At 43.4% G+C, this 20,697-nt stretch overlaps 1 protein-coding gene across 1 annotated transcript in view; it reads left to right on the top strand.

Moving 5' to 3' along the window:
* ELAPOR2 (endosome-lysosome associated apoptosis and autophagy regulator family member 2) overlaps positions 1 to 20,697 on the top strand; it is a 104,907-nt gene that overhangs the window by 37,069 nt on the left and 47,141 nt on the right. Inside the window, exon 2 of the mRNA XM_005512061.4 lies at positions 16,942 to 17,062. Within this exon, the coding sequence (XP_005512118.3) occupies positions 16,942 to 17,062 (121 nt within the window). The remainder of the gene's footprint in view (positions 1 to 16,941; positions 17,063 to 20,697) is intronic.

Here is a 20,697-nt window from a genome sequence, read left to right as displayed (position 1 = left end):
TCTCTCTCTGTGCCTAACGGTGCACAGCTGTATATTGATTTGCTGTAGTCAGGATGAGCAGACTAATTATAATGATTCATTACAAAGACTGAATTATGGCATTAGGCAGACAGTTGTCTGGTGTGTGACAAATTGTGAATAAATAGGATAGAATGTTGCACAGAGAAAGGCCCGTGGAAGGTAGCGGGTTGGAAAGGCACGGGGTGGCTTTGGCTGGTTCAACAGGGCTGCTCCATCCTTGGAGTCTCCCTGAATGCTGCAGGAGACCCTTAAATCATGTTGATTTATCTCTGCATTGGGTTTTATGACTAATTAGTGCTGATGGTGTCTTCATCTGACACAACAAAGCTCTGGCTGGGGTCTCTCTGGCTCACGTGGAAGCGGAACTGTCACACAGGTTGTGCCAAGGTCATATTCTGAGTCCTCACAAAATTTTTAGTTTGCAGAATTTTAAATGAGTGAAATAAGAGAAAAATATCCACTGGCTTTGTTTTGTGTTTTCTTTTTTTTTTTTTAGAAAAAAATGTTTCGGTGAGTGGAATTTGAAGTCTTCCACATTAAAATGAATGTTTTCTAATGCATTTTGACAAACATGCTTTTAGCTAGAATGCAAGCCATCTCTTGTTGAATTGATATTTCAACTTAGAAAACTCCATGACTCAAACAATCTTCCCTCCTTCCCTCCCTCCTTCCAGCCTTCAGAGTGAATGACTTGGACATCCTGAGTGGTTTCAACTTAAAGACCCTCTGGTGGCAGAAACCCCTCTGAAAAGACATGTATTGTCATCTGGGGGCCCTGTCTCTCTCCTTGGACAGTGAAGGGAGACATTTAGACTCATTTCAATGAGGACAGCAAACTTCTAGACTCCCAGCTCAGGACAGATTTGATTCTGTTGAAATACGAACAGTTTGCGGAGAAAAATGAAAACATAATCATTCTATGCCTGTGCTTAGTTCTGATCACAGAATCACAGAATCGACTGGGTTGGAAAAGACCTCAGAGATCATCAAGTCCAACCCTTGGTCCAACTCCAGTTCATTGACTAGATCATGGCACTAAGTGCCATGTCCAATCTCAGTTTACAAACCTCCAGGGACGGTGAGTCCAGCACCTCCCTGGGCAGCCATTCCAATGCCTGACCACTCTCTCTGCAAATAATTGCTTTCTAATATCCAGCCTAAATTTCCCCTGGCAGAGTTGAAGCCCATGCCCCCTTGTCCTATTGCTGACCGCCTGGGAGAAGAGACCAATCCCCACCTGGCTAGAACTGCCCTTCAGGTAGTTCTAGAGAGTGATGAGCTCACCTCTAAGCCTCCTCTTCTCTAGACTAAACAACCCGAGCTCCCTCAGCCTCTCCTCATAGGTCTTGTGTTCAAGTCCCTTCCCCAGTCTTGTTGCTCTTCTCTGGACCCGCTCCAGCACTTCAATGTCTTTCCTGAACTGAGGGGCCCAGAACTGAACACAATACTCCAGGTGTGGCCTCACCAATGCAGAGTACAGGCCTTGTCCTGCTGACCACGCTATTTTTGATACAGGACAGGATTTTCTGGGCCAATTAAAATGCATTTGGTTGCCCTCTGCAAGGTCAAAATGTGTTGCTCAAATGACATCTCTTCATTTCCACTTGTTGGTCTTTAAATGTTGAGTCTTGCTTAAAACTTCAATGCTTGCGAAGTGCAATGTGGTCAGGGCTAGGAAGACGCTGTGGAAACCCACACCAGTGTTAGCCAGACAAATGCAGTGTATTTGGAAATCAGCTGCTTTATATGCACATTGCTTTTCAGTGTATTGTTTTTCTTCTTTTTCTTTTTTTGCATCTAGACTACATTAACCTTGTGCTGGCTCCATCATGCTGGCTGACATAAGATGGATGATGTCGGTGGCCTGGCATAGCACCCTGCATGCCAAGTGCCTTTGAACGGCACCTGCTGCCTTCCAAGGGGGAAGCCTGTTTCCTCAATATAACCACGTTTAGCAGAGCTGTCTGCCTAATTGGCTGGAGAAGCCCATGCCCCTGATTTTATGTGATGAGATTTCCTTGGCAAGAAAACAGATGGATTATCAGAAAGGCTTTGCAGAATGAGAAAAATGGGGCCAAGTGTTCCTATTTTGCTGATTTTTGGATCTCTGCTGAGGTGCTGGTTGGGATTGTCATGGTGGGGGCTGCTACAAGATTTCCTCCTGCGGTGAAAGCACTTCATTTCCACCAGTCCCTCAGGCAGGATCGACACTACAGATTTAGGATGCTCTTAAGGAAGAGATTGATCCAGTCTTTAGAGCCTCAGGAGACCTGCATTTGACTTTCTTGTGTGGCACCTTGTCTTATCACTTGGGGCATGACTCTAAGCAAGTCAAGAGCCCAGCTCCTGCAGAAAAGGTGCCTGGATAGGAGCAAGGCTCTTGAGTACCTTTTGCAAATATTGGCCTGAGTACCCTGGGTCTGAGCTCTTGTGAAGGACTGAATTTGGGATAATGACACTTGTCTCCCCTAGAAAGGTGCAATGAGGATAAAGACACCAGATCACCCAAGGTGTCCTTTGATATTCTCTGTCATAAGAAAGCAGATGTAAGCTAAACAATGAGTGGTAAGATTTTTCACAGTCTCTCATTTCAGATCTCAGATCTAGAAGCTGAGAAGAGCAGTGCAGAGCAGGTATTGACATCAGGGCTGTTCTCACCCATTTTAATGAGTGCCACCTCAGAACTTCACATTTTCCAGTTAGAGTGGGAACATGAACCCCTGCAAGCAGATCCTGCTTTGGACATGAATTTTCAACAAGCCAGGTGAATGTCAATGTGTGTGTCATGAGCTGTTCAAGAACTCAGATGCTGAACTTCCAGCATGCTCAGAAAACTTTTGCTGAATGGCGACTGACTTGAGCACATACAGTTATCTTCATAGTTGCGCCTCAGGTGATGCTCCAGTTTTTGGGAGAGGTGTAGATTTGCTTTGTTCTTATGTTTGCAAACTTGCTAGGAATTTTGCCATTGGTGCCTTTTTTGGGTTGATTCCTGTACATTTTAGCATTAGTGTGTTATCTACAATTCCTTCCCCAGCTGCGTGGCAAAGGCACGGAGCCTGATTATCTGTCACTGGTGACTGTGGAGCAGCACAGCGAACCTGAGCCTTCAGTTCCATGAATTCCTATTTAGCAAGGAGGCTCTTCTGCTTTTGGCTCAGAATTAATAATGCTTATTTACTTCCTCACACAGGGAAAATGCCTGATAAACGCAGAGGGACTCATATGCAAATTCTGCAGGCCAGGAACAAATACTGTGCCTTTTTTAGTTCTGCATGCAATCAAGCCCTTGTGACTCTTTCTGAGCTCTGTTGTAACAGCCGGCACGGTCTTGTTTCTATTTTGGGTCTCAACTGATTGAACTTTTGTTTGCTGGGTTTTGGCTCCATTGCTCCATGCTACCTGGAGAGGAACTGAGGGAGCAAAGAGGTTTCCTGAGCTATTGTTGCTGCCTGGCGCAGATCCAAGCAGCTTGACCACCCTCGCAGGCACGAGCAGTGACAATGAAGGGTGGCCGAGGGGACATGGACAAAATGGGGACTCTGGCATCTGCTCTTTGCTGGGGGATGAGACTGGTCTGGCTTGGCAATGGCATAAGACTGGGAAAAATTCTCATCAGCATCTCCAATGTCAAGAGAGAGTTGTCACTACCCCAGGAAAAGGGTTGTAAGGTTGTTTTTTCTGCTCCGCTTGCTGAAGACTATCTCTGTCCAAATCTTTTGTGACCTTTTCCCATGGGAGTTTTGCATAGAAATAGTAAATAGAAATAATGAAAGGTGGAAAAGTCATTATGTAGATCTTACATGGAAGTATTACTGCAGCTGTCTTATCTGGAGCTTTAGGTCACAGTCCTTAAAGGAAAGGGAAGAGCCTTTAGTTGCTCCTGGTTTACTCTGTGGGTCTGAGTGCCTTTCTGCTTTGTCACAAATTACATTTCTGTTCTCCTGTATTTTGGGGCACCTATATCCCTTTCAGGGGTGATGGTTTTAAAGTAAAGGAGGGGAGATTCTGATTAGACATGAGGAAGAAATTTTTTACACTGAGGGTGGTGAGAGCCCAGCCCAAGTTGGCCAGAGAGATGGTGGATGCCCCATCCCTGGAGACATCCCAGGCCAGGCTGGACGGGGCTCTGAGCAACCTGATCTGGGTGAAGATGTCCCTGCTCATGGCAGGGGTGGCATTGGATGAGCTTTGAAGGTCCCTTCCAACCCAAACTATTCTATGATTCAGCTCTGCAAACACCTGCATGTGTCTCAGAGCAGCATGTGCTTCATTTGAAGCGTGATTTTTGTCTTATTGGAGTCACGAACTCGTCTCCAGGTAGCTGAGGTAAAGCACACGCTGAAGCACTTCATGTTCTATGAACAGGCAGTTGCATTGCCCCCCTGATGTGTTTTCCTCTCACTGTCCATCAGGATATTTTCTATCCAACTCTACAGACCTTAGGAGCTCAGATACTTGTTTCCTTGCTATTGGCAATCCCTTGTCAGGCTGATCCGAATCCCCATGTAGAGGTAATTGGTATCAAATGTGTGTATGTGCATATTTGTTGAGGTGCCACAGAGACAGGCTGCAGGAGAAAGTATGAGGTTGCAGTAGTGCAGGGTAAGGAGAATTGATTTGTAAGCGACAGAAAGGAACAGATGGCTTTGGTTGTAATGCCTCTATTTATATTTAATGTTAATATTCCTCTTGGAACACCAGCACTTCAGTGATGTGTAACACAACATAAAAGCATCTGGGGAGAGAGAGGATGAGGGAAATGGGTTTGTCAGATCCCAGGAGGAAATCCAGCCATGGACTTTGCCACATTATTTCAATGACTTTGAGCAAGCAGAAGGCAGAAGTTACCTACAACCCTCCCCTGGAGCTCTGTGGATGTTGTCATGACAGTCCCATGCCACAGACCCTGAGAAACCACGATGGGACCCCAGAATGGAGCAGCCTTTGTGCCCAGTGCCCCAGCTGCAGTGAGATGATGCATTGTGAAATTCCTAGAGCATTTCTTTTAATTCCAAGGTAGGGAAAGGCATCACGCTCCTGCTTTGTCATCCTTGCCATCTGTGTTCTGGCAAGGTCAATTCCACCTTGTCTAGCTCCTTATAGAGTCTCCTCGCACTGGCCCATGGTGGGATTTACTGGCGTGCTTGGAACTGCTTTCTGATTCACTCTGTGAATGCAATTAGTCACCACCAGCACACAGGTGGAAGGTAAAAGGTGATTCTGTGGCACCTAATTAGCTGTCACTGCTGGAAGGGCTTGAAAGCAGAGACAGAAAGTTGCAGTTCTGGCTGCACGATCGAGGGTTCTCATGGAGCAGCAGTGAGAAACACCAAATTCCACCTATGTGTACCCTTAACAACCTTTTGTCTTTCTGTTAAAAGATAAACCAGAAGCTTGAGTCTCTGTGGGTGTAAATCAGTGTAGCTCTGCTGCAGACAGTGGAGCTGTACCAACATTTTTCAGCCAAGGAGAGATGGAATCTGTGGGTTAAATGCTGACAGAATTATCCTTGTGTGAGTTTTTGCGTGTGTGTATTAAAAATGCACATGCAGGTGTGTATGTGCCCACACACTAGTTAAAGGTGACTGCTTTTTTAATTTGTTTGTATTTAGTGTACCTTGGAGGCCCTACCTAGACAACAGTCATAAATAAAATGTCATCAGATCGTTAACACATCCCTGACTTGTTAACAATATAATTGCATGATTTGTAGTTAAAAAAAGCCAATTGAAAGACTTGCTTGAGTAATATTCTGTCCAGCCCCGTGACATGTGCATATGTTAGAAATCCATCTAATAGAAAATACAGGACAAAAATGATCGATAGCAGGTTACAGCGCTCTTTATTACAACAAATTAATTGATCACATCTAGCAGATTTTCCTACCAGCGGAAGCTCTTGGTATTGAATGTGTCTCTCTCATTTCTCTTCTATCCTTGCTTTTGAAAACAGGCCAGACAGTTTCATACCATTATTTAAATTTATTTGTGACCTGAGAAAGTTGTGCCACTCCTGAGACAGTCAACTTTCAGCTAAAAGGTTTGGTGACATTGTAGGAGGTACGGGGATGTATATTATTAAAAGTTTTTTGAAGAGAAGGTGGAACTCCTTATCTGAGTCCTGCACCAGCAGGTCCCACCTGAGAGCTGCGTTGAAATGTTTTTCCCAATCCTTGAAACACTCTTATTTGACTGGCATCCTATTCTAAAACCAGCACACTCCACAGGTATTAATCAGGACTGGTTTTCATAGTCCTGGGCAGTGAAGCCCAAGAGTGAATGATTGCAGGAATATCCCTTCAGCCTCGAGAGGAGACTTCTTGTATCAGATGATGACAAGGATGTGTCGGTGAAGAAACGGGGAAAATTCTGCTGCTTTCTGTGCTATACTATTTGACAGCTTATGCCCCCTTTCTGCTGTGTGTTTAGCAGATCTTGTACATGGAATGACCCCTCAGAGGCACAGCGACAGGTTATTAACCTGCTGTTTTTACAAGCTCTATCCTGACACAAGCATCCTATTTGGGGCTTCTGTAACTGGCCTATTACAGAGTCTTAAATGTAAAGAAAATAAGTGCCCTAAGCCTTTCATTCTTCTGGAGCTATGCAGACCATGGGTGAAATGTTGTGGAATTACATTAGCTAACTGAGATCTGTTTTGTGGGTTTGCCTTTTGCCTGTAGAGTAAGAAGTATTATCAGTTTAAGGAATCAGCTTCAGTATTCCACTCTTGACTTGCTGTATAATTTGACTTTAGCTGATACACTCAAATGGACTGGTTCCCAAAATACTCTGCAGATAAGTGTATCCTCTCCAGGTGTGCTAAATGAGATTATACTTGTAGGGCAGATGAGTGAAGACTTCTTTGAGATTCCACAGCAAGCCAGCACTTGACCAAGGAGGAGGACTTTCTGCCTCTGGTCCAAACTAACTGTGCATTGTCAAAAGGCCCTAATCCTCATGTTTGCTAGGGGATTTGAGATCTCCCACCATTTTTATGAGGTGCTGTTTACTACTTCCATCTCACATACTTTATCTGAGACGCCTCTACAGCCCTCACTCCCACAGCTCCAAATTACCCTAGTCAAGCTATGGGGAAGTGATGGAGCACTATGGGAGAGTTTAACTCCTACTTTCTCCTTTAGGAAAAAACTATTTTAGGATTTAAGATACCATGCAAGCATGTATCGTCATGTCTGAGTTTCTTGCTGATGGCTTTCCTGAAAGTTACTTTATGTAAAGCAAGGGGGGAAGTACTAAAACAGGAGTCAGCATTTCACCAAAGATGCAGTTAGAAAACAAAGTCTGTTCTTTAACTCTCTATTTTAATGGCTTGATTGGCATTAAAAAAAACTCTCTTTGATGAAGACTTACAAGATTTTGTTGCTATGAACCAGAATATGCATTTGGAAATTCTGTTGAGTGGCTGAGGAGACGTGTATCCCTAGAGACTGTTTTAATTTCCATATTCATTAAACTGTTCTTTGGTGCCCAAGAGAGACCCAAACCTTTGAATAACACAGCTGTGAAAGCTGGGAGAGGAGACATCAGGATCAAGGTGCATTTTCACCATCAGTCTAAGTCTGTGTGGCCATTAGGTCCGTTCTGTTCCCTGCTCTTCTGCTCTCCATCTTTCCACCTTGGCTGATCATTGCTGCTTTCTCCACGTGGGTCCACAGCAGCACTCACACAGCATGTGATGAACTGGATCAGGAGCTGTTCTGGCTGAAAACTAGTGAAAAAAACCCAAAGACTTTATGATGGATCAGGTTGTTCTAAGCTGTAGAGCTGACACAAGGGAAGAGAAAAAAATGTGAGTTAGGACAAGCAAACTGCCCTATACACCTTATAAAATTAATCAGCCATCAGTGGAGATGCCACCACAGATACAGTTTGTCTGGCTGAAAATAATCTTTTGAGGGCCATTTTGCACCATCCTATAGAATTCTCTATTTGGCATCTCCACCCATTAAGTTCAGTTGAATGATCTTAAGAGGTAGAAACATCTTTACTTTCCCTAGAGTTTTACTTGCAAGGCTGTCAATGCCCATCGCTTGTTATTTAATACTTAGGGTGATGAATAAATGAGCTGGTTGACTGGGGCTCATCCTGTTGTCCTATGGAGTTGATGGATATCTTGTGTTGACATAGCTGGGCAACAGATGAGGCCCTGGATGAACGAGCCACTGTTTTACTAGGAACTACTTGTCTCTCTATGTTGCAAAAACAAATAATCCCAGAGATTTTCAAAGATGGCAGGGCTAGTGCTGCATGTAGCTTCTTTGTGAAGTTTTATATTAAAGAGAAATAAATTTCTTACAGTCAAAGGGCCGCTGGCTGACCTGACCTTTTCAGACTGGAAATGGTCACTGAAAGGGTAAATAAGATAATGATAATAAAAACTCTCCTAGTCATTACTGGACTGCTGCTGAAAGAGATTTGGTTGAAGAAATGTCAGTGTGAAAAAGCACAACATCTCTGTGGAAAAATGATTGTGTCAGACCCTGTCCAGTGCCCAGGAAAGCTGGAGAAATCTCCACCATCCTTAGCAAAACATATAGTAAATGTATAGTATAGTAAATGCAGTTTCTTGAAGGAGGCAGCCAGCCTTTGGTGCCAGCCCACTCTCTGAATCTGTTTTTGTGTTGAAATGGGCTGTGCTTTTGAACAAATAAACCCTTCACACCCACATATTTCTCCCAGCTCTTGTGCTCAGCCTCCTTGATGACAACAACTGCTTCATTAGCTGCCTGATGAATGGTCCTTGCACATTAGCATCATTTTATCTAGCCAATAGCTATGAGCTTCACCCTGGGAAGCTACAGAAAATCCATCACTGGGGGTTTTCTAAGAGGCTGGACAAACTTCTATTAGGAATGCTTTAGGTATGGGGGACAAGAAGATGGACTAAATCACTTCTGAAGTGCCCTTCTAGCCCTGCTGTCTCTTTCAAGCTCTGCCATAGTAATAACATGTAATTTCTGTGACAAGCACCTATGGGAGGCTCAGTTAAGAGGTGGGTTTCTCTTGGACTAGGAACTGTTCAGAGGCTGCACCAGTGCATTCAGAGTTGGAACAGCAGCCCAGTGTGTCACAGCTGGGTGAGGAGACACACAGGAATGGACTTGTCCCACCCAAACTCAGATGCTTTCATGGAAACTTATGGACAAGGAATTACTGGAGGGAGTCCAGTGGTGGGCTACCAAGGTGACTAGGGGTCTGGAGCATCTTTATTATGAGGAAAGACTGAGAGAGCTGGGGCTGTTCAGCCTGGAGAGGAGAAGCTGAGAGGGGGTCTTATCAATGCTTATAAATATCTCAAGCATGGGTGTCAAGAGGATGGGCCAGACTCTTTTCAGTGGTGCCCAATAACAAGATGAAGGGCAACAGGCACAGGCTGAAGCACAGGAGGTTCCATCTGAATATGAGGAGAAACTTCTTTCCTTTGAGGTGCCAGAGCCCTGGACCAGGCTGCCCAGAGAAGCTGTGGAGTGTCCTTCTCTGGAGACATTCAAACTCACCTGGGCACATTCCTGTGTGATCTGCTCTGGTGAACCTGCTTTAGCAGGTGGGTTGGACTGGATGATCTCCAGAGGTCCCTTCCAACCCCAATTATTCTGTTATTCTCTGTCCAAGTTAGGCTAGCTAACTCCTCCAGCTACAGAGGGAGAAACAAGTACAGTTCGTGTACCCTGCTCTGGACATCTGAGATGTACTGGAAGCACCTTCTGCCTCTGCTGACCATCATCCCATGATGCAGTATGTTCACCAAAGGCAAAAAGAATCCTTTAACCCAGTTGGCATGAGAGCTCAGTACCCTTCTCACTGGGACACAATATTAATCCAAACACTTTTTATCAGCTGTTTGTTTCTAAATACTGATAAGGGTTGTCTCTGTCCTCCTTCTGCTGGTGGAACTGCTCGTGTTTGTCTGAACTCACCCCATCATTCTGCAGAGAACTTTCCACTGCAGGTCACTCTGCTCACGGGCCTAGGACTAGACATTTCTTTTAGTATATTTGGGTTAGAATCCTGGAAATTATCTTTAAAGAAGTTATATAAAAACTTACCTAAAGTGTAATTTATTCTGATTCCTCACAAATATTGATGATATATTTTTGCTGAATTTTGGCTTACATTCAGCAGACCTCTTCAGTTCATCTTTCATTTGCAGATGGCTTTGGCAGTGTTTCAACCTTAGCTTCTGGTGGCTGAAACCTAGTGCTTGAATTAGGCTCAAGATGCAAATAGCCTGATTTTCAGAAAGCCTGAATATATGCAGCTGCCTTGTGGGGTTCTAAGTAATGCAACTGGGGCTGGGTTTCTCCTTGCCAAAAAAGCCACAAATGAATAAGGAGTCCAGAAAGAGAAATGTGATAGAATACATGTAAGTGTCTTAAGGAATTCAGGGATTTAGGACTAAAGATGGAAATAATTAAAAGCTCAGCTCAAGTTTTCAGCTGAAAAGCACTAATACAGGTAATTTCAAAGGAGATTTAAGAAGAATGTGTTCACATTCAGGAGAAGTGTAGATTTGGGCATTAGATCTGGATGAGTGATGTGACAGAGCCCTGGTGATGGAGTCTGCTGCTGGCTCTTGGGCTGGGAATGATGGCAGCAGAGAAGGGAAGCAGGAGTATTTACTGACGCCAGAGGATATAATTAGAAATAATGAGTGCAGTAAAAGAGGAGAATGGGCTAGAAGCCTGAAACTTATAATAAATGGCAAGTTACATCTCCTCTTTTAAAGCTTGAATTAGGAGAAGTGACTGATAGGCAGCCCTTGAAAGCACCGGAGTGGTCTGAAAGTGTTGAAAATGTAATTCCTGAGTGTGCAAATGATGCAGAGGCCAGACATGGGGAAACAGCCAGGTAGAGACATTGCCATGTTTTTACATCTTTTTTACATCTGATGTCTTTTGGGATATCACATCTCGGTGTCCCAGGAAAGTGAAAACATTGTCTCCTATATTCATTCTTTCCGTAAAGAGGCTTTTATTTGTGTGTGGGTCTTTTTTTTTTTTTTTTTAAATACACAGCTAATCCCTGTTGCACATGTAAAAATAGGTAGCACATGGGTATGTGAAGATTATGGATGCCCCTTTTGGCAAACAATATCTTTTAATAGCATTGTGTGCAGTAAATCGGGTTAAGCAAAAGTATCAGTGGAACAAGCAGCGTGAGTTCAGGGAAGGAATAAGTGATGGACCTCTTGAGAGTTGTTGTTTAGTAATGTTGTGGCAGGTAGGGTCAATTTTTTTTTGTTTTTTTTTGCTTCAGTGATGTCTGTGTTTGGAAAACAACATGAGCAGAGCAAGCTGTTAAATTGCAAGAGACTTTTCTATTATATTTTATAACAGATATGGATATTGTTTATTGCTCCTGGGCTTCATCCATTGTTTTCTGCCCAGATCAACCATTGGGAACTGGGTGAAGGACGTGTGAGCTCTCTGCCCTTCAGCTCTAGCTGAGTGGGAACGGTTACAGGGCATCTCCAGTCTTCAAAAAGGGCAAGAAGGAGGACCCAGGTAGCTATAGACTGGTCAGCCTCACCTGCATCCCTGAGAAAGTGATGGAACAACTTATCCTTGGTGCCATCTCAAGGCATATCAAGGATAAGAAGGTCATTAGGGGCAGTCAACATGGCTTCACCAAGGGGAAGTCGTGTTTGATCAACCTCATCACCTTTTATGAGGACATAACGAGGTGGATGGATGATGGCAGAGCAGTGGATGTGGTCTACCTTGACTTCAGTAAAGCATTTGACACAGTCTCTCACAGCATCCTCACAGCTAAACTGAGGGAGTGCGGTCTGGATGATCGGGTAGTGAGGTGGACTGCGAACTGGCTGAAGGAAAAATGTCTCCTACTCTGGAGACATTCAAAATCTGCCTGGACCCATTCCTCTGTAGCCTCATCTAAGTGTTCCTGCTCCGGCAGGGGTATTGGACTGGATGATCTTTTGAGGTCCCTTCCAATCCCTAATATTCTGTGATTCTGTGATCTAGGTGAAAGGAGGGAATGAAAAGATTGGTGGAGAAAAGTAGGAAAGTGGATGTTAAAGTGGATGTTGGTCTTTGTCATGGAGATAGCTCAGTTCTACAGAGCCTGTGAGAAAGCTCTCAGCCAATGGAGAGGAAACTGATACTTATAGAGTTTCAGAAAAGCCCTGAAATGGACATTTAATTTGAGAGGAGCTGTGCGCTGTGTCTGTCAACTGTTGTAAAGGACCATGAGGTGACTATCTCAGATGCAGAACTCTGCACTGGAGACATCTAACACTACATGCACTGGGTTCGGGTACCCGGGCAAGGAGGACCACTTGGTGCCACTTGAAATCAAGCCAATGATTGTATGAGAAGAGAGGCAGTGGAGTTGGAGAAGACGCTGAAGGGGACATGCCTCATTGAATTGTCACTCAGCCAGCTCATGGTGGTCTGGGAGCTGGAGAAGCGTTGCAGAGCAGGGGGTGCAGGTGCCGCCACAGAGCCAGGAGGTGTCTGCTGGAGGTTTGCACAGGATGTGTACAAGGGTGGCAGACCCACACCATCAATCCCATATTGATGCTTTTTGAACATAGGATGTTGGAAAAATTCTGTCATTTCCCCCCAACCCCAGCAGAGCTGTGACCAGTGCACCATCTCTTTGACATCATGTGCATGCATGAGGGCATCTCTTTGTACACAATGTCCTTCAAAGAGAGCGTACGTACGTCAGATAGTTTCCTATAATGGCTTTGCATGGTACTGCAGATGTGAGTTCACTAATTCTCCAAGAACAATAACACAAGATTCATTGTAGGGTAAACCAAATGCACTTGCCTATTTTTGGTGACATTTTTCAGGTTACTATTAACCTTTCATTTGAAATTTAATGCTGAGGACTACACACTGATTCTGAGCAGCTTCTTGGAACAGCATCAATTTTCCATTTAGAAAATTGCTTTTATTTTAAGCTTAACCCTATATGTGGTGTTGTTCATTTTTTTCCTGAGAGACATTTTACTATGGAAACCTACTCTTTGAGTCTGAAACTCAAACCTTTTTTGCCAAAGCCTAGGAATTATGAGCAATAAAATAGGAAATGTTATAGGAAATAACAGCTGAACTGGGGGAGGGACATGTTTAGAACATTAGGGCCAAACCCAGAAAAGTAATAAAACAGAGTCAGAACTACAGTTAAAATGAAAACAGGCCCATGGCCAAATTTAAAGATACTATATGTCTGGATGATAGTGGGGAAGAAACACTGAAAGCAAAAACAGAGTAATAGCTGGCAACAGATAACATCTGGCAATGGGTTTGCAATGAAATTCATTTCAGAGCATGGGTGGGTGAAGAAATTTCTCCATCAGGGAGAAGAAGAAGTCCCAGCATAAAGGAACAGCACTTTTCAGTGAGATGCAAAGGTGGTGTAAGCATCCCGTGGTGCTGAGGAGGCTCCTGTCAGCCTTCTATATTTGGAAGTTCAAATTGCCGAGGCAGATTAGAAGCGCTGAGCCTGGTAAGCCAGTGTTAATGGGCGATTTCCAGTGCTTGCATACATCACGTGTGTCAGTGCTGCCGTCAAGGCTGCTTCCAGCTCGTAGGATGGACCTGAGCTATGCTGGGTGCTGAGGACGGCATCACCATGGCTGCTAAATCAGCTTGAGATGCTGGATAATATAGCTGAATGAAAGATCTATGCATTTATATTCACCTGCTATAAGTAGCCAGGGTGGTTAATGTAAAGCTGGCAAGCGATGCAGCCAAAGTTATGAGCTGTTGTCATGTCTGTGATGCAACACAGATATATTCTGGTTTTAAACAAGAGATACCGCTGTACCCTCAGTGGTTGTTTCTAGGGAGAACTATAGCATAAGGGACAAGATGGTAGCTGGAATGGATTTTGGAGCGGTGTGTGTGTGACCAAGGGCAGAAATTAATTTGCAAAGTCATTATTACAGTCAGTTACCAGAGGAACAAGCAGGTCCATGGAGCAGTTTTTAGACATAAAACTGAGTTGGAAGTCAGATAGAAAACAAACAAAAAGAATCCCCCTTCCACAAGAGAACTGATGATGGTAGAGGAAAAAGCAATGGAAAGAGGCCATGTAAGAACTTTGTTCTGCTGTACAACCTTTCTAGTGAATCTGGAGACTCCTCGGTGGACACAGCTAGCTGCACACAGAGATGGGGTGGTCAGAGGGAAGGACATTTGCTGGGTCTGTCTCCCCTGGAAACCTCATTTGGCTCATTAAATTTGGAGAGATTTCCATGAAGAGATGAAAGAGGAAGGATGGAGACCTGACTCTTCTGCCTGAATGTGGAATGAGAGCAGAAACCCTTTTTTTCTTTATAATTTTAGTTACTGTCCTGACTTTTTAATCTCCAGTGATAGCTGACAGTCATCCACCATTAGAGGGGCTGTTCCTGCAGGGCATGGGGTGTCCCTGCCAGCCACACCACTTCTGGGACGCCCTGGCCCCTCCATGGCTGCAGAGGGGTTGCTGGCTTGACGTCCCTTGAAGTGGATTTTGAGAGGGTGGGAGGCCGTGAGAACGACCTGGATTGTTGGTACAAAACTGGTCTCTATAATTGTTTTGACCTGATATGAAATAGAAATGAGATCTGAAAATGAGTCAGATTCAGAGAGTTTCAATATCCTTTTCCTTACTTCACTCCAGTCTTGCATATTTAATTTAATAGATCATTTTTTCTTATGTCATATGAACTATGAAGTGGATCTTTTACAGATATGTTATTTATATATTCTGGTTGTCTTACAGGCGGTTTTCACATGAATATGATTAAAGACTGTTTTTTTTTCTGTTTGTTGAAGATTGTATAATGAAAGAGGGAAAATGTGTATTTTAATTGAGTATATTCATAGAGTTGAGAATGCGGTATATCATATTTCATATATAGCTCTGGGTTTGATAGTATCTTCCTATACTTTGATTTATTTTTGAGACAAATAGTTTTTCTTTCTGCTGTGCTGTTAGTTAAGTTTGTAAACCACAGGCTGAGCCACAAAGGCATTTATTGAACCATGAAAATATTAATTCCAGAGAAATCAGAATATTATTTGCACTTGGAAGCAAAATACCAAAGGCTTTAATGATATTTAGATAGAACTATATTAACATCTGAAAATCTCTGGAGAGCTATGGTAACAGTAAGAGAAGTATTAAACTCAGTGTTGTTTGTTTTTCTATAAGTAAATGAGCAGAATTGCAAGTCTTCTTGTGAGCCAGCTCAATATTTGCAGGGATTAACTAATCTATACCAGATCCAGCATGGACCGACCTTTTTCCACCTGATTCTCCCTGTTCTGCTCCGTCATGTGGGATGTTGGCACTGCAAGGGGTCGTAGAAGGAGTGGGAAAAGATCTCCCCTAAAATAATCCTTATGTGCACAGAATACCTCCTCCTTGGGGACCATAGCTTAGGGACTGATGTCTGCAGTTGTGGTGGCACAGATCTTCAGGAAGGCAGATTTATGCTGCCTCATGGGGGAGCTATGCCAGCTAAGGAGCTCTTCTCCTTGTCTCTTGGGCGGTGGACATGACCATTGACTTTCCCCACTTTGGTTTATGGCCAGTCCTGCCAGGACAAGCCAGCTAAATTGAAAGGAACCAACACATTTTACAGATCTACCACACCAGTCTACCCTAAAGCTGCGTAAATCTTGAGCCTGTGGCTAAAGCTCTGGTCCCATTTTCCTCAGTGCCATGATTTTGTGTTATTTCTATGGGCCACACAGGGCTGTGCGGTGTCAGAGGTGGGGTTCCCCTGAGGAAGTGGAGAAGTCTCCATCCAAACCAAGTGGCTGGTCTCCCTCTGTAGCCAGTGGAGAGAAAGAGACTTTCCTGAGGCCTGTGTTATCTCCTTATCCACTCTGCAGCAGGTGTCTAAAATAAGCATGTGGCCAACGCTTTCCCTCTGTTGACCGCAAAGGGAGCTGGAGGTGGTCTTGCCCCTGTGGAACCACCTCATGGAGCTTGTCATTTTTTTGTGTCATTTTAATATAGATCTGTTCCCTTTGAAGAAAGGTATGCAACAATTCTGCCAGCTTCATCCACACTCTCTTTTGATACCAAACCAATTCTAGAATGAGATGTTGATAGGGTTTATTTAAGTAGTAAAATTCTGGGCCATGAATTTGGAAATAAAGCTACAAAGACAAAACTAAAAATGTGAGTAGATATGAGTCTTAATTGTATTTAGGATCTGAATCAATATTATTAATAAGATAACTAGCTAATATTCTCTTCTAGCTAGCGCTAGGAAATTTATAGCTTTTCAATTAGACTACTCAGGGTTTATGTTGATCACAGAGACCATGCGGATGATCTTCCCCCCATCCTACCTTGAGGCACTCCTCAGAGTTGAACCTGGATGGCATTTTCAGGGGTATCCCAATACTGGGTTTATGTCCCCTAATTTCTCTGGGCTTCCTCTGAAATTGGTGAAGAGGGGAAGGCACTTGCAAAAGATGATTCATCCCATCCATCTTAGACATCCAGCCTAATATGAGATGACTTGTGCTCTGGGTACATCTTGCTCTTTTGACCGAAGAGGAAGCCTAGTTGGGTACTGTAGATCACATACCATGATGGCCAGAAGTTTGAAATCAATCCTGCTTTAAGAGACTGGGAAAAGAATTCTAGTGGAATCTGTGTCCTGTCTCTCAAGTGCTTTTGCAAATCCCACCCTCTGCTTTAACATTTGTTCTGCACAGCGTCCGATGTGCTTTGTGCTTGCTCTGTAATGATACACGGTGATCATCAAAGCAGTGCGAGTGCTGCACAGTATGTTCCACTCCAGTTACTTCCTTTCTGGTTTAATTATAACTGAGTTTGCTAATCCCAGTCTTGATTAATGAGCTTAATATGCAAATGTTATGATGAAACTGAAACTCTTTGTAATTGCTTGCAGACAGATTACCACTTCGAGTACACCGAATGTGACAGCAGTGGCTCCAGATGGAGAGTGGCTGTCCCGAACCCATCGGTGGAGTGCTCTGGACTACCCGACCCGGTGAAAGGGAAAGAATGCAGTATGTTGGCATTTTTCATTTTACGGACCACTGTTAGCTGTTTGTGCTATTTACCCTTGCGTGGCTTCTTAGCTCTGTCTCTGATGTCCTGAGCATCCCTGGGCTAGTCCATCCCCTCCAATCCTTCTGTTCTCCTGGAGCTGTGGAGCAGGGATTGTCTTTGTAGTGTAGTTGTACAACTCAGTATCTGCTACACGTCTAATTCATAGACAAGCCACGTCTCTTAAAACACCACTTGAAAAGATGTGGTTGCTTGTCTTGAGCTGCCATACTCTTTAAGTTCTGCAGCTCTCCAGTTCGATTGTAGCTGTATTGGACAAAATGATGACCAGGAGTGGCCAAATTATATTTGCATAGTGTTCACATTCTCCTTACCTAACTAATCAGCTAATTAATAAGCTGAATGCATAAGTAGTGGCAAATATCTTATTTGCCTGAGTTATTTTCATGATTAAGCTTTTGCATTTTATTTATTTATGTATTTATTTTTAACAACTTGGAATGTTTTCGTATCATGTGGTCCTGCATTTTTTTAAATGTTAACACACTTCTTTGTATCTGAGGACATAAGTGAACTGCTGCTCTGCAAACACTTTTTATCTATTCCCTCACTGATTTGTAGCTTCCCAAGCTGAACGCCTCTTTCCCGTTGTACTTCTTTGCTCTAGCAATTATCTTCACAAAAGATCCTACAAGTGCTTTACTTTCTCAGTAGTTTGTACAAGGGTATAAATTTTTGTATCTGACAAGTGGGATGAACAATGGCAACATCCTTTCAGTTGTACTGTAGGAATGGTGAGATTTTATTCACTTCTGACTCTCCTCCTCTAAAGGTTTATTGTTCATTTCTTTACGGCATATGTTCGAGTGTAAGGCGTATAAATGTTTTCTGTACCAGTGTTGACCACTGGAAAGATATCTGATTGCTTGCAAGCATCATTTATAAAACTATCTGTGTCATTCTTGGCATTTGGGTTTAGTTTCTAAGGTTTTAAGTGTGGCATGTCTGTATATCCTTAGGATGTGTTTTTTAATTACAGAAATACAGAGCTGGGAAGCACCTCAGGTGATCCCATAATTCATGCCCCAGCCCAAATAGCAAAGTAGCAATGACTTTGTTGTTCATGGCTGCTGCTTGGCTGTACTGTTTTCAGAGACCTCTGGTGATGAAGGGCCCGCAGGCTCCCCAGATATTTGCTCATCTATTTTGTTCTATTCATTTTCCCTCCTGTTACAGCTTTTTCTGCTGTTTAATCTCCCTTGTTGTACTACAAGCCTGTTACTTTTTGCTGTCTGCACTATAAAGGAGCACATAGTGTTATTCCTTCTGCTGGGCAACCACTTCTGGTGTACGCCAGAGAACATAGGTATAACTCATTTTTTCACTTTTTCTTCTTAAAACTTGTGATAAGTGGCTTAAGGTTCAGCAATGTTGCACTGTCCTCGACTAATTGCCACATATTTCAACAAATGGTGTACCTCCCTCTTCATCTCCTCTTATTTGCGTGTCTTTTTGGTCTTAAATAAATTTCAATGAAAATTCAACTGTTTTATAACAATAGATTAATCTCTGGCTTCTCCATATCTGGCCCCCTGCTAGACAAGGGGAAAATTGTGCCCAGTTGATTGTCTGCAATATTATACACCAAAGTAGAAGATTCAGTTAAATACACTGGAAAACTCATCTCAGTTGATGCTTTTCCTCGTGTTGCTGTTAAGTCCCATGACAGTTCAGATGGTTTGAGAAGCAAATGGGTATTTGACTTTTTTTACTGAGCCCTTCAGATCTCATCTCTCTGGGGTCTTAAGAGTGCAGCAGTGTTAATGTAGTTCTGTCTTTTTTTGTCTGTGTCTGAAGTAGATTATCCGGCTTCAGGAGATGTCTGGCTGTATTCTGATGGCAAAAGTCATTTTAGGTTTCTTGTCTCATAGTCTTTCACCTTTTGCTGTAAGAGCAGCTAATCTTTCAGGCTGAAAACATGAATCTGTCAACAGCAGTCAATCACTGCAGGAATGTGTAGGGAACACCCCTCCCATTCGGCTTGGCTAACGTGGTGGCTTTTACTGCAAAATATTTGAACCAGCGTTAGAGTTTGGCTGACAGTCCATTCTGCAATGGGTGGGATATACTGGGAGAGGCAGCTTCTGAAAATTATGTGCCCTCCAGCTCTTCAGAGTTTGCACAATAGGGGTTGTTGATGGTGAGTTGTACTGAAAATGTTGCCAGATAGACCGTTCCTCACTGACTTGTCTTCTCTGAGCTGGTGGCTTCTGTCTCATCTGACAACACAGGAGCTGGAGCAAGGATGTCTTATACTAAAAAGCACAAATTGCTATAGCCTCAGGAAAATGAAAGTTTTTGTGTTTGGGGCTGCTACAACATACATTCTCAGTGGATCATGTGTAGAGTGAGAGTTGTGCTACAGGCTTGGCCAGGGGTTGCAAACACATCTCACCAAGTAATTAATGATTCCATGGGATGCCTTCCTTTTCTCTTATGTCTAGAGTTATTTTCTGAGGCATATCAGGAAATACCGTTAAGCATGGCATATCCTTTGAGATGAGTGATGAGTCTTTCTGGTCATTCTACACAGTTATACATATTCTACTACATCTTGTAGATCCCACCCTACACCAGAGCATCCTGACACTAGGGCTCATCCTGATGATTGGTAGAGTCCTGAACTCCCTTAGGTGTCTCTTTCAGTCCTTCAAGCTGCAAAGCTGGGGACCACAGTACAGTCACCACAGGCAGATCTGTTATCTTCAGAAGTTTTGGTTATCTACTAGTCCTGAGATATATCTGAGCCAACTATGTCTCTCCTCTTAAAAAAGGGTTTCAGTTGTATAGCAGCATGAGTTCTTAGGGCTTTTTTTTTGTCTCCTTGAGTCTGGCAGAGCCCTCAGTGGTCCTTGGTGGCAGTTAGGACACTGGATATGGAGGAATATGGGAGAAAATGTGTGGTTTTTTTGGAATACATCTGCCATTGCTGCTGACTTCATGATGCACTATTTTCAGTTGTTTTCATCTATTCAGAAATGCCTGCCACTTGAGAATATCTGCTATTGATCTTTACTGCTCCCTGAAAACAGAAGTGACTTGCAGGCTCTCATTAATTTTGGATCCTGACAACACTGTGCCAACCTCTCCCACTTCCAAATGCTCAGCAGTCATTCTTTTTAAATCGTCCCTGAACTAGGAATTTGAAAGACGGTATAACAATGCGTTAAATGTCTCCAATCATCTCTGTAAATATGTCTAGTCTGTGGTCACCAGTGGAGTGGAAAGACACTTGAGACTACTAAAAATGTACCAGCTCAGGTGCTTCACGTATCTGGAGCAATCTAACTGTGGCACTGGCACTTAGCCGGTGTCTCGAGATGTGCTCATTTTCAGGATGTTGTGTTTTATGACTTTTCATTCGAATGAACCCATTTCAAATTAGGTTGGGTATCTCTGTGCTCTGCTGCGTTTTAAAGCACACACCGACCTGCAAAGCACAGCTGACTGTGACCTGCCGAGAGCAACTGCCCGAAACAGCTGTAGGCTCCGAAACATGCCAGGATTCATCCCGTTCTGGTCTTCAAAATCTTAATCAGCAAAGTTTATTTGCAGAGAACAAAGGGTCCTCTGA

The sequence above is a fragment of the Columba livia genome, chromosome 1, assembly GCF_036013475.1.
Source record: "Columba livia isolate bColLiv1 breed racing homer chromosome 1, bColLiv1.pat.W.v2, whole genome shotgun sequence".
Taxonomy (NCBI): Eukaryota; Metazoa; Chordata; class Aves; order Columbiformes; family Columbidae; genus Columba; species Columba livia.
The sequence above is the reverse complement of the archived record's forward strand: the minus strand, read 5'-3'. Positions and strand labels throughout refer to the sequence as shown.